Source organism: Gasterosteus aculeatus, chromosome 18 (genome assembly GCF_964276395.1).
Source record: "Gasterosteus aculeatus chromosome 18, fGasAcu3.hap1.1, whole genome shotgun sequence".
Lineage (NCBI taxonomy): Eukaryota > Metazoa > Chordata > Actinopteri > Perciformes > Gasterosteidae > Gasterosteus > Gasterosteus aculeatus.
In genome coordinates this window covers 8,310,699-8,324,538 of record NC_135706.1, presented here as the reverse complement: position 1 = coordinate 8,324,538, position 13,840 = coordinate 8,310,699, and the positions used below count along the sequence as shown (strand labels likewise).

At 46.5% G+C, this 13,840-nt stretch overlaps 1 protein-coding gene across 1 annotated transcript; it reads right to left on the bottom strand.

Moving 5' to 3' along the window:
- Positions 1 to 7,641: 7,641 nt before the first annotated feature.
- cpsf2 (cleavage and polyadenylation specific factor 2) lies at positions 7,642 to 13,834 on the bottom strand. The gene is made up of 15 exons (XM_040160464.2): positions 13,508 to 13,834; positions 12,946 to 13,112; positions 12,696 to 12,855; positions 12,494 to 12,599; positions 12,266 to 12,395; positions 12,065 to 12,180; positions 11,626 to 11,813; positions 11,195 to 11,485; positions 10,994 to 11,094; positions 10,457 to 10,660; positions 10,196 to 10,348; positions 9,821 to 10,043; positions 9,261 to 9,575; positions 8,741 to 8,875; positions 7,642 to 8,130 (listed from the first exon to the last, which is right to left on the bottom strand). Exons 2-15 carry the CDS (start codon positions 13,092 to 13,094, stop codon positions 8,038 to 8,040), a joined length of 2,364 nt encoding a protein of 787 aa, XP_040016398.1. The 5' UTR covers positions 13,095 to 13,112; positions 13,508 to 13,834; the 3' UTR covers positions 7,642 to 8,037.
- Between the last annotated feature and the right edge of the window lie 6 nt (positions 13,835 to 13,840).

Genomic DNA, 13,840 nt, shown 5'->3' with positions numbered 1-13,840 from the left:
TCCGTCTACACACAACAGGTTGACGAGCCTGAAACCGCGCGTCAGCTCTTACACTCCCCACTAAAGCGGGGGAAAAAAACTCGAGCAGAATGCTAAGGTCAAAGGGCTCACACTCCGACGCAATCTCTCGCAGACCGGGGTTATGTAAGATCAGAGCTGTTCCTGACGGTACAGTTCGAGGCAGAGCTCCAAAAAAAACAAACATTTCCCCTCATCTCTGAGGAGCATCCAAGACTCTGTGTGAAGGCTGCTAGTTAAGCATGGAAGACGGTTGCAGGTTATCAGACAGGGCTTTCTGAGTCTGGCGCCAGGGCTCATCTTCATCCTGCAGCTTGGGCCTTCTGCATGCATGCACACTCGCACGCACGGACACACTCACACACACACAGACACACACACACAGACATACACATCAACATGTGTGACCCAGGGCCTTGCCAAGGGATTAGTCCCCTCTGGGCCCATGCCCCTCGCAGCAGGCAGGCAATTGGGAAGCAGTGCCAGGGCCTGCTTACAGAGATTTAGCAACTGCTTTACACTCCCTGGACTGGTCAAACATACATGCATGGCCTCCTTCGCCTCCCGCAGGACCCGACGAACGGCCGCTGATCTGCAGCGGAGACGGTAACGCGTGCGAACTGTGGTTTCAGCTGCCGGAGAGGGTGAGAGATTGGCTGTGCGAGGGTGTTTTAATGTGGGCAGATGTCGAAAAAAAGGAGCAGTCGGTGTGATGTGATGTGTTGTTTGATATAAATGTCAAGCATGTGTCATGTCCTTGCACTGTAGATCACTAATGACTTCGTGTCAAGGGTGTTAACAATGAACTGTGTGAGTATTGCACATTGATTGACTCAGCGCTGCTCATGTCGGCTTCCAACTCCATTTCCGCTGCTATGATTCATGTGGTTTATTTGTTATTTGAAATGCAAGCTCCAGCAGGACCATGGCGCGGTTTACATTATGTAATGTAATCATTGGGGTTTCTTACTTGATGCGAAATTTACCACAAAGGCTTTTTATTCAAGTTCTGACAGCACGTCTCACTTTGCCAACGCGCTGCAGGATTTTCTGCACAGAATGAGTCCATGACACAAAATAGTGAATAATTATTATTAATGGCTTTTTTAGCAATAATAATGCATAACTAACGCATGGTGAGGTATACAATATGAAAGGCTGACTAAAATAATCAAATGTCCCATTCGGTTATATCTGCAAACTGATGCCAGAATTAGTTCAATCCTGTAAATTAGGAAACAATCGCACCACATGCTCCTAGTGGTTCTAGATGTTCTGATCATATCACCTAATGGTCCATCAGCGCATAGAGTTATGAAATTATAGATATTCAGATTTCCATTTTGTCTGAGCATGCAACATTTGTTAGTTGCTTAACAGCCTTCAGAGTACAAATGAGAATTAAATATTTTATGCTATAAAATCCTCTATTTATACCACTGCACTGCATGCTTTTGTTGTGATTGCCTTAGTTAGAAGTGTAGAACTAGTAGCTTTCTGTTGCTGATGTCAGCAATAGCAAAGTCCACAGTGTTTAACTGAAATTAGTTGATTTGCTGTCTTTATGACTCTTTATGACTTTTCAAATTGGGTTACAGTTGAAAAACATTTCCAGCAGACGTTGACAAGTGAAGTTATTTTTATTTATTTTCTGAAGGACTAATTGGACTTTGCATTGAGGTTGTTTTTCTCAAGTCCTGTTTCTGTTTCTAATATTCAGGAAATACATATTTTACATACTAGAATGTAGCTTCACTTGTGTGTTGGTACGCTACAAGGGGAGGAAAGGGCAATTGGAATACAGCACGTCCTTTGGCAGCGACGCAGTCCTGGGATATCCCGTGCTTAAATGGGACTGATTGTGCTGAGTAATGTTTGTGGTGGATAGAGGTGACACTGAGCCAACAACAGAAAGTGCTACACCTTCAATTATTGCTCGGCTGGCGCTGTAACTAACATGCCGTCCTTTATCTGAGGCAAGTTAACAGATGGAGAATCAGAGACCCTTATGAACCTCCCTTTTTGTTTCTCACCCTGCCAGCCGAGCCCACTTTAGCCAAAGGCTGGTACTTCTAGTGCTGTACCAGCTCGGCGCACACAGGCAAACGCGCACACAGGCAAACGTCTCGGGAGACCTGATGCTGTTTTCTTTTTTCACTCCTTGCATAAGCTCCTCAGTCAGCAGCAGGAAAAATGAAATATTAATAGAGAGAGTTCTGTGGCAGCACTGCAGGTGTATTTGTCTGCCTGCTCAGGTGTGAAGAGTAAACAGGCCAGAGAGGAGCAACAGAGAGTCGAATCTGTGTATTCTACAGGCAGCAGCCATCTCCTGCTTCCAGGAGCCCAACAGCCGTCTGAGGCCGGCCATCCCACCCGAGATCGGCATCATCTGTGCCCATGGGTGGGATCCAGGCGGAGCGACAGAGAAATTCTCGTTTGGGTGTTTTCATTCCTCCTGCGATGTATTTTCTTTATCTCTGAAAAAAAGAAAATCCGTTTCATAACAGGATGAGCATGATAAGTGCCCAAGAGGTGCTTCAGTGGCTACATGAGGCAGACAACATGTGACACTTGTTGTATGTTATGCAATCCGGTACAGTAGCCATGCAATATGCCCCCTTTTGTAAAGCTTATCCTGAGGACAGCATCTGGTCATTCACCTCTGTGGCTGCTATCTGATAAGGGTGGGTGTGAGATGTTGTCAAAAGCTCAAGAAAAAAAGCCAGTGAGTGGACCTTGATCTGACATCTTGTCGTCAAACTACTGATTCAAAGGCAAAAACGCCCTTTCACGCTCAATTTGGTTTGTGTTGTTGCTTGCACTGCTTTTTACTGCAGGGTGTTTGTGTCATTTTGTCCACCGTCTTTTAATGACAGATGCAAGAATAGATATCTGCTCAACAAGCCTGACAACATATCTCGACATGTCACTTGTTATTTTCCTTTTATGTTCAGCTCTTTCTCACTGAAACCGTGATTATTTCCCTTTTTTTTTCCTACTTCCCTCCTAGAAACATCCCCTTATCCACTGGACCCGAGATGTCTATTTGACTTCTGCGCATAAACATCAGGACCGTGGGATTGGCTACATCTGAGAGACTTGGCCGTCTGTAATTGAGCTGCGCATGAATAACTTCATTGTTCTTTGATCTTCAAAAAAGAAAGGCTATAGGCAACCAAACAGACCCCCCCACCCCCCTTTTCCCCCCTTTGCAAGGAGCAGTGGAGAGGCCCATTCAGACGGACCACAGAGCTTATGCCTGCAGAAACATGCAGCCCATTCATTCTGGAGAGATAGCGTCACACTAAAAAGTCTATATTAATGCGGCAAGCGGTGCTCTGAATACAGAGGGCGAGTTCCTTCGTTCACTTGAAGCCGGGGGTGGAAAGGGCGTGCAATAAAGCCAGCGAGCCAGTAGATTTCCCTGCAGTGTGATTCCCTCACCCTGCACACCTCCACACTGGACACAGACGTTATAGGCACTGCATAGTAGGAGGATTAGCAGGAGTTTTTTAATGTCATCGTCGCATTATTCATGGAGCATGCGCGCGGGACTGGAACGTGCTTTGTGAGGGAAATGTCGGCAGAATCGTTTTTTAATGTGGAACCCTGCAATTTTTAGACATGGAGACGAGTTGGCTTGTCATGACGAGTAGCGCTCAGGCTGTGAGTGAACAGCTGGATCCTTCCTGCTGTGGCTCTGAAGGGAGATTTTTAAAGTCTAAGAAAATAACCTCGAGACGTCGCGTTAGTTTTAAAGGCCGCGCCTTAAACTCCTCCCAAATGTGAGTTTACCTGATGCATTCACCTCCTCTTTGATTGTTTTGCTGCTCTCACCAATTTCATTGGAAAACGGGAACCACTGGAGGGGAGGGGGGGCTCCAGGGTCACATTATCTGTTGTAGTTTGAATAAGAATTGTTCGGTGATACAGTGTGCAGCACAAAAAGCCTGACGCAAATCCAGGGGGGGGGGTATACGGGTTGCGGTGACATCTGCATTGTTACGTAATCTAGAGGACTGTCTTGCAGAGGGGATAGTCATTTGAAATCTAGTTTCAAAGCCTTTATTAATCATCTTATCATATTTTCTTTATCAAATAAACTTATACGCACATATGAAGGGGTCAGTAGAGGCCCGTAGGCCATTTTTTTGCTCGTGGTCCTATATAGGTTTAATACGGCCAGGAGCCTTGGTTAGGTTGATATTATTTATCTTTCATCGAATACGATTTTACCAGGTAAAAACGTTTTGCTCTACGACCTCAAGCCATGTAAAGTCTGTAGACGGTCAAAGACGTCAAAGCGCAGAATTGGCCCGAAAATACAATCTGAGTGACGAGAAAGCATTAAAAGGAAATTGATAGGACACTGTCCGTATTCGTATGTTGCGCCTCACTTATTTCGTGCTACAAGTTAAATGGAGCGGAGCAGTTTGGGCGTTGTGTTTGACTGCGGCCTGCGAGCTCCTAAACACATCCAGCACCGGTGCTGAGTCACCTCTCTGGATCCTCACTCACCCCGGCCTGGCCTCGTTTCACTTTCACGTCGACACCATTCTCCGCCAATTACGCGGCCCAATTACGCGGCCAGGGAGTCACGCAGGGTTCAAGGGAGGTGGCGTCTGCAGGGGGGGGAGCTTGGTTTCTCCCCGTCACTCTGGACGTGGTGTCAGCAGCGGCACGTCGGATGAGGCCGGCTCTCCCTCCGACGTGCCGAGCGGCGAAGAGCAGCAGCAGGCAAGCCGGGTTGCGTTCTGCTGACTGGCCCGCAAAACCACATTGCCAGCCTGAATGCAGGTTTTTGCTGAGAGTCGGACGCCGCAACTCGTCCAAGAGCGTGTTTCCTGATCCTATTGCCTGCTCGGGGCCTCCAGTTACAGACAACCAACTGGTCAGGTTTTGTTGTGCTCCGGGAGGAGAAGAATGCGCTGTTTTGTACAACAGCCAGGCCAAACAATCTCATGTGATCTGTCCTAAATATCCAGTCACACACACACACACACACACACACACACACACATGATCGCTAAGTCACCCAAATGTTCTCTGCCAGCGCGGATGAGTCCCGGGCCCACAAATGCACCCGACAAAACGCATTGTTACGTCAAAAAAGGAAACATGGCAGCTGCAGTATTGTGGCCCGGTGGATAATCTGGCTGCGAGTGCCTTTGTGGATTTGTGCTCGTGAGCGTCCTCGCTTTGTGGACGGGTGTGAAGAGCAGGTTGCGTAAGAGGATCACCTCAGTAATGGTGTAATTCAGGATTCCTGCTCCACGCAGGCCTTGCTTGTGTTGAGTCGTTGAAGAGAGGGTGGGCTGGAGTGCTTCCCTTTTATTTTTTTTACTGGAGGACAATTACCACAGGAAGATGCTGGCACATGAGGATTAGCCACAGAGGCAGGAATTATGGGAGAGATGGATGAAAAAAAGCATGCGACAGCCTAGAGGGGAATTAAGATGCGGTGTAGTGGGGAAGAAGATAAAAAGATTCATAACAGCACCGGGAATGAACAGAGGGGCTTTGCAGTCGTTTAGTTTGTCGGTTCTGTAGCTTTTTTCGCCAGTTGAGAGATATTTTATCGCTCAGAAATGAGAATGCAGTGAATTTGGAATGTTGATGTCTTATTTATTTGGTAAAAATTTCACTCCAACAGTGAGATTAAAGAATAGTGCAAAATCAAGAAATTTAACACAATTCAAAATATCTACCAACTCAGTCAAGTATTGCTTTGTACTCATTTACAAACTTTAGTTGAGCTTGTAAGAAAACTTATAAAGGTTCAGAAATATCAACGCAACGTCCGTCTGTAACATTTTTTTTTTTGTGCCTCATGCGACTTTTGAATATTGTGCGTTTTCATAGAAATGTGTCCCCTTTTCACATTATTACATTGATGTCATTGGCATTAAGTGGTCTGCTTAGCGAGCAGACCGGGAATTCAAAAGGGATTAAAAATCATTCATCCTCCAATCGACAGAGGAATGAAAATATACACGACACAAGATTCTCCTTTTCTCCAGCGGCGCTTTGTGCCGACGAGCACGTGAAAAGCAGAGGGGTGGTCCCAACCAGGGGGGTCCAGGTTACGGATTCATGGATTAGACGGGGTCCGATGTGGATGGGCAGGGCACTTGTTGAGTTGAGAGCAGAGCCCTCGGCGGCCTCTAGGGGGCAGAGCGGCCTAAGTGCCCCGGGGGGGAGAGTCGGCCCTGTGCTCCGGGCTTAGCTGCTCGTTACATTAAAACAGGGGCTTCTGTGACAGAGTCAGCATTATGAAAGCTAAGAGGATTAGCTGATGGACATTTCTGGCGTTGCCGGTCAATTATCGAAATGAAAAGCAGTGGCCGGGCCGGGCTGGCATCCTCTGTGGCACAGCAGAGCTCCTCTCTCTCCTCCTCATCTCTGCTCCGGCTCGCTGTCTCTCACTCAGCTCGTGTCCGTCACAGGTTGCTGAGGTGAGGGGTGAGGTGGGGTGGGGAATAAAAGGCACCGTAGAGGCGTTTCTGCCTTTCTGAACATGAAAGTTTGTGTGTGTGTGTGTGTGTGCGTGTGTGTGGGACACGGATTAAAAAAGAGCATTTAAATTTTAATGTTTCTAAAGTGCAAAACTGTATGTTATGCAACTGTGTAAAATCAGGCCTGCACGTCAGCCAGCCATCAGTGCTCAAGTTTAACTCCTCCAACCATGCGCCTGATCTGCCCCCCCCACACACACACACACACACGCACAACACAGCTTCCTTTGTCCTACTTGTGTGCTCGTTCCCCCCAGTGTTGTTTAACAGGCTGTCTGTGTAGGAGGAGTCACTAGCACTATGATGTACATGTGATGTTGGCCTTCTGCAGCTGCCTGTGTTGAGGGTCTAAACACCCCCACCCGGCAAACAGGAGCTCACACAGCGCTGCAGACATGATCAACCAGAGCAATGTTCCACCGAGGCTGCAGATCTCTTCAGCGGTGACACCCCTGCTTTGCCCCCCCCCCCCCCCCCCCCCAACCAACCATCCCGTATCACCCCAACTTGCTAATACAGCGGCGACACCTCACTGGAGCACAGCAGACGCGAGGCTGCGTATCCATGTGTGCTTGAAGGAGATAAGAAAACAAACTCCTGAACCATTTCTTTATTTTGTTACCCTGTGATGGACAGCCAGGGATTTTTTCCTTTTTTTTTATGCCAGCAGGATGAATTATATTCAATCCCAGTTATCTCCTCAGGGACAATGTCATCTCACCACTGCATTACAGATGGTCCTGCCGCATGGGCAGATTTGATATGGGCATTCAGGGGCCGGTTGGATGCAGCTGAAAAATGTCTCCATCTGGTGTTGCAGCACCGAACAGATGTGCAGCTTGTGCAGCGAATGTCGTATGTTGATAGATGCAGCACATGCAACCCCCGCCCCTCCCCCCAACCTGAATTAGTGGCTAAAACTCAGCCAGTTTTATGGATGTTTAACACGCCACTATCAATGCTGCTGCAAAAATGACCACGTCATAAGTTGCAGGTGTCGAATATCTCAATGTAGTGCTCACTCAAGAGTAAACGTGCGCCCACTATACAATATAAGGAGTAGTGAATGAGTGAAGAAGATAGATGTGCAAAGAATTTGATGCCGACATTTGAAAAAAAGTCTTTAATGACAGAACAGGAGGGGGAAACACATCCTTTGGTCCATCCAGTGCATCAGGACGTTACTATACAGAGGGAGGAGTTGTAGTATGTGTTCACACACACACACACACACACACACACACACACAGAGGTCAGTCCAGAAGAAGCATCTGCCTCTCGCTTTCTCGAGGTAATCTAACAAATAAAAAAATCCTTATGTGGGGAAAAAAAAAACTATAAAAAAGGGAAAATGTACAACTGGGTTTGCAGTGGAACAGCTGGAACTGCCCATCAGGCATGAGGTGGTGCACCCTTCTCCTCTGGGTAATGGATTGTCTCTGTAATGCCGCTGTGTGCTCTTCTGCAGTGGGTCCTCCTCCTCCTCCTCTTCCTCTTCCTGCCTCTATACCACGGCGTACTGCTGATACAGCAGCTCCCGGATCTTGTAGTAGTCGTCACACAAGCAGCCTTCCAGGCCAATGCGTCCGGCCTCCGTCTGGACAGAGATGCACAGGTCATACGGGTCCATTTGTTTGAACAACGCAGACTAATAAGCGCTGTGCAGCCAGCTGCTGACCTCTCAAATAAACATGCATTTCTAGTTTTCCCTTTTGAATAACACACACACAAGCGCCTTTAAAAGTCCCGTTTCTTTATCTCGTTTTCTGGGTTGTGTCTATTTTAAGTTCCTGTCAATTATGCATTTTGTTGTAGGAATCCCGGCTCACTCCAACCTTCCCTTTTCCTTGAGTTGTAGGGTTCTGACAGTGATTCGTGTTCTGTGGGTTTCTACTGAGGTGAGATGTATTCACGCGCCACAAGAATCCTCCTTTTACGGGAGGTATTTATTTCCTCATGTATATTGTAGGGTATTTTTGTGATGAGCCAAAAGCCTTTTAGCTTCTTTACATTTGTTGGGACACCGAATTGAATGAATTATTATTCTCCTGGTATTTATCAACTCTGCAACTATGCATCTATTTGGAATTCGGGCTGAACCTCTCAGTTCCTCGGGTTGGTCAGATAAACAAGCCCAGCTGTCCCTGTGAGGGAGGCTTGTGGCGACGGATCGCACGCTCGCTGAGCCGGCGGGAAGGACAACTCACCCTGCGGACGGCCACCATGTTGTTGCACACCAGCACTCCTCCCACGAACTCGGCCTGGATGCCCTCCCTCAGCAGGACCTGCTTGAAGTCGGACAGGCGAGGCTCGTTGATGAACACCGACTGATGTCCAGATATCTAGAGGGAGAACAAAGAAAAGAAAAAGAGTGGCAATTAGACTGAGGGAGGGTGTCTGCAGTGCTTATATGCCCTTGTGGACACACATTAGTGTAACTGCGTTTCAATGCCTTCTAAATCAGAGCCCAATGGGAAATCTGTTGACTGCTCTTCTCTGCCACCTACCTTGGGCAAACTGTCTCCCAAACCTCCCGACAACATGGACCGACATTAAAAACAACAACATTAGAATTGCCACAGGCTGAAGAAGTTTATGGGGCCTAAAATGACCTCTTTGCTCTATTGTTTAAACAGTTAGAAATTTAGAAGACTTGAAATGAGGTCACGTGTTTTTTTGTGTATTTTGGATCATTTCTACAACTGCTAGTGTCTCCCTCCGCCTCACCTCTTGTGCTGGCAGTGGCTCCAGCGTGGGGATGACGTCGCTCTCCTCCGACGCCTCCTTCTCGTCCTCCCCAAACAGGTTTTTAATGGCCCGCTGGGCTGCCACCGCAGTAGGGTTGTGGTCGATGTCGAGGTCTGGGGCGACGTCCATGGCCACCTCGCCGTCCTCCGTCTCCTCTTTCACACCCTCCTCCAGCATCACGCCCGTGTCCACCTTCACCACGCGCATGTCCAGCACGCCGTCGATCCAGGCCAGCTCCGTGTCTTTGGCCTTGCAGAACTGCAGGGAGCTCACCAAGGAGTCTTTCAACCGCACCTTCACCGATGAGATAGAAGATGATGAGAAGATGAGGCGAGAGGAAGAGGTTTGCCTTCTGTGCTTTGCCGAAGAAAACAACCTCGTAGCAGTGCACTCATTGTCTCATTTGCCAAATGGTTTAAAAAAATAAAAAATAAAAAAAAAGGTTTTAATATTTCAGAGCAGAATATTTTAGCTTCACAAATCCATTAAACAGATTTATGGATACGATATTCACTCAAATAAAAAGCAAGCTCTCAGACCTGGTAGATGTGCGTTTCACTGGTGGCGTCTATGGTCTCCTGCAGTTTGGGTGTGTAGACCTTGATGTCCTTGCTGAAGGCCTTGCAGGACTCGGCCAGGTCGAGACTGGCTTCCGGCGGCCCGCGGACGATCACCAGCTGCCTGGGCTTCATCTGATTAATAATCTTCTTGATGGAGTCGCCATCAGAGCGACCTTCGTAGTCTATGTACATTATCCTCGCTCTGTAGAAGAATGAAGTTAGCGTTACGTTGTTTTTTTTTAAATCAGCGGAATTGCTCAATATCCCCACAGATGAGATTTCTTAAAAGACTGGAAATTAATAAAACATGCAGTTTTCCTTTCCCAGAGACTGGCAGACTTAAGGATCACTGACCTAATTTCAAGATTTTCTACACTGGAGATGCATTTGGTGGGAACAACAGAGAGATCCTGGTCCATGGGCTCGTCGCCGTTGGTCAACCCAGATTCCATTTTGCTTTTCTCCTCCTCTGTGGCTTGAAGTTCAGGAACCAGAAAGTCTTCTAGCCTGCGAAAAAAAAAACCACAACAATGGCTGATTGATAAAAGCATTCCACAGTGTAAATTCTCTGTATACGTCTTTCTGTAATCTGACGTGCATTCAAGTTGTAAGCACCTGATTATTTCGCCGTACTCGTCCCACTTGATTCGCTCCTCGTGTGTTGGGAACATTGGATACGACTTTTTGGCTTGTTTGAAGAAGCTGCCTTTGCGGCTCCCCTCGCTCTTCATCATCAGGTCGTGGTGTTTCGTTTTAACGACGGCAGGCTGATCGAGATCGTCGTCCAAATCGCTCTCGTCACTCGAGTCAACATCCACCCTGCAAGTGCATGAAATAAACGTTAAATGTATACATTAAAGTTTCATTCATCCGCAAACAGGCAACACATTTTTGCTCAGTTGCAGAGTATAAATATTGCCCTGAAGCGTTGTGACTCATCTCCCATTTACAGATTTCCATTTAAATAGCCTCTTGAAAAAATTCCGGTGCACCATTTGCATTTCTGCTTTTTACATAATTTCCTGTTTTAGCTGTTAAGATGGCAAAATTGTGTGAATTACAGGTTTTGTTACACCGCCAGGCTTAAAGCATCATTAAAAAGACACATCCTCCCCTTGAGCACGTAGTCGACCCATGTCTAGTTCTACTTACTCCTTTTCTTGTTCCAGTTTTTTAGCTGCTTCTTTCTTAACTTTGTCTTTTTCAAGGTATTCTTCCAGCTCCTTGCCTTCCAGCTTCACTCTCTTCCTCACCTGTCATAATGAGAAGAGTGAAAGATGACTTGGTGACGCTGTGTAATCAGACCGCGTGAAAGCCCTCGCGATGAATTAGCACTGTGACGGTTGGCCTCACTTCCAGATCCAGCATCTTCTCCCCAGGATTGTCTATGAGGTAGCGGGCCAGCGTTCCAGGCGTAGTGCGGTAGGTCAGGATGACAGAGTTTTTGGCGTCTTGGCACCACTGGATGAAGAGTTCTCTGGAAAAGCCAGATTCGAGGTCCGGTTGGCTGCAAAGCACCACCTTGGGGCTGGGCACCCGGGCCAGGTCCGCCAGACTGTGGCACAGGGTCAAGTGACGGAACTGGAAGGGGTTGTTCCTCTTGTCTTCAAAGCACCTCATGAGCTTGTCACTCATCCACTCCACCTTCAGAAACAAAGCGGTTTCAGTTCATTGTGGACATTAGTTGAGTTTGGCAAATAAATATATTCTGAATGTGAACTATCCAGGTAAAGTCACAAGGAAGGAATAGAACAGTATAATCCAAGGTGTACAAAAATTGATACCTGGGACTTTGAGAACTCCACCACATTGTAGCTGACATTGTTCAGCAGAGCTAGCGGGTACGCTCCCAGCCCGGCGTCTTTTGTCCTCCAAATCTGATCTAACAGCTGCGCCAGCTCCAACACGCGCCCGGCTGTGTCCACGGCAATAAGGACGTTGCCGTCACCACGAAGGGTCTCCATTACATTCGCTGTGAGTAAGAAAAGTTCAAATGCTTATGAATGTAAAAAAATGTTATAAATACAAAAGACTGCAGTTTGCAATTGGTATTTAATCATTGACTAATTTGAGGTTCAAATTATATGCAGAATGTTATTTTGTTAAACTAGAAGACATGTTTTCAAAAGATTGCAACACTTAAATTATGACTTATATTGGATAAATATACCGTTGAAAAGATTCGAGACATTAATACGTAAAAGCATCTTGAAGATGACTTACTTAGGAGCAGCTCATCCCTCTGTTTGCGACGTGGCTGTACGTAAGTTGCATTGAAGGAGTCTGTGATGAGTAAAGACGGACGACTAATGCTCTCCAACGTGCAGCCGTTGAGGTGTCTAGTATACAGAAACAGGGTGTGAGTGAACAGAAAAGCTAAAAACCAAACAAATCTTATTTCCTATCAGTGTTTTGTGTGCTCACATTTCTCTCTTATGGTTGAAGTCAACAGCATAAACAATCTCCTCCTCGCCATCCTTCACAATTTTCCAAATGGTGCCTCCAATCATGTGACCGGCCGGAAGTGGAGTGATGGAAAGGCCGTGCCCTTTCCCTGTCGGGTGAAAAGAAAGATGCGAAGCATTGGTATCTGTGATAAACATAAACAGGCGTGACCCCTGTCCCGACCAAACAGGGCCGCAACTAACTCACCTTTCAGATTGACAATCTGAGAGTATTTCAGCTGCTGGATTTTATCAAAAGCGCAGTCCACATCGTCAAGGGTGAAAAGTGTGAAGTCTTCACTGTTGTTTCGAGACTAAGTGGGAAGAATGAAACCATTGAGAATTCCTCAGTGACCATGGGATCCATTCATAACTTTACATGCAGTGCCTTCTCTGCACCTTCTTCTTACCTGGTATAGATCATACATGAACATCTGACCCATCTTGTAGACGGGAATTGTGGCATAGATAGTGCAGTTGAGACCCAGTTTCCCCACAGCGTATGGAAGGGCTCCCAGGTGAATGGGGTCCGGGTGGGAGAGGAGCACAGCATCGACCTGATGAACATATCTGGAGGGAAATGAGGACACCACACACTTGTTTCAGTTGGCCAACAGTAGGGGCAAAGTGACGGAATTAGTAGATCGATTCCATATTTACCGTTTCATAGCATCGATGATGTCCATGGAGAAGTTCTCATCCCAGCCGCAGTCCAGGAGGAAGCGGAATTCATCCACCTGCAGCAAGTAGCAGAGGGCCGACTCCTCCTGAACACCTGATACGGCTGTCAGTTTGATAATGGAAGTCATGTTTCTTCAGTTTTCTCGCTGAAAAGTAAAAATAGGTTAGCAAGATGATCACTAGCCAACAACCATCCAAGTAATCAAAACAAAACCACCGACGTCATTGTGCGGTGTGCACCTTTGATTACGACTGAGTACTCTTTTAGTTCAATTAATACGATCTAAAACAAATACCAAACCGGTTGTTAAATATATGGCTGGCTAGTTGGTCTTTCGGTTAACTACAAGTGTATAAGAAAAGAAAAGCAGTATGGTTGCCTGCCACAGCTAGTTTGCACTAGCAATGGTAACAAAGTAAGGCTAACTGTTAGCCGGCAGGCTCTGTCTAGTTAGCATGCTAGCTACACTAGCTAACACTAACGGCTAGCTCGTGGATGTATCGTGTGTGATTTGGGTCGGCAAAGGAAAGTGCAACGTACCACTAAATACGAGATAATATATTTTCTCCCGTTGATACAGAAACACGATTGGTAAATGTTCTATAATTACAACATTAAGACATTTTGGCTAGCGTTTACTGCACACACTGGAGTAGCGGACATGTTTACCGCTCCATCATGTGTGAAAGGTCGAAAGAGCGTACCAAGTATGGTAGTGTAATACTAAAATGATTTTAACACCAAATGCTCATATTATCATTACATACTGTAATAACTGTTCCTGAATACTGTTATCCATACGTTGCAACTAACACAATTACCCATGATAAGTAACGGCAATCTATTTTATTTGTTCTTAATACCCTGTCGCAT

Excerpts from the sequence above, each read along its gene's own strand:
- cpsf2 (XM_040160464.2), bottom strand. The coding sequence starts at position 13,094 with ATGACTTCCATTATCAAACTGACAGCCGTATCAGGTGTTCAGGAGGAG. Across the intron at positions 12,856-12,945 it reads ATCATCGATGCTATGAAACG|ATATGTTCATCAGGTCGATG; the intron begins GTAAATATGGAA and ends ATTTCCCTCCAG. Across the intron at positions 10,349-10,456 it reads GAGTACGGCGAAATAATCAG|GCTAGAAGACTTTCTGGTTC; the intron begins GTGCTTACAACT and ends TTTTTTTCGCAG.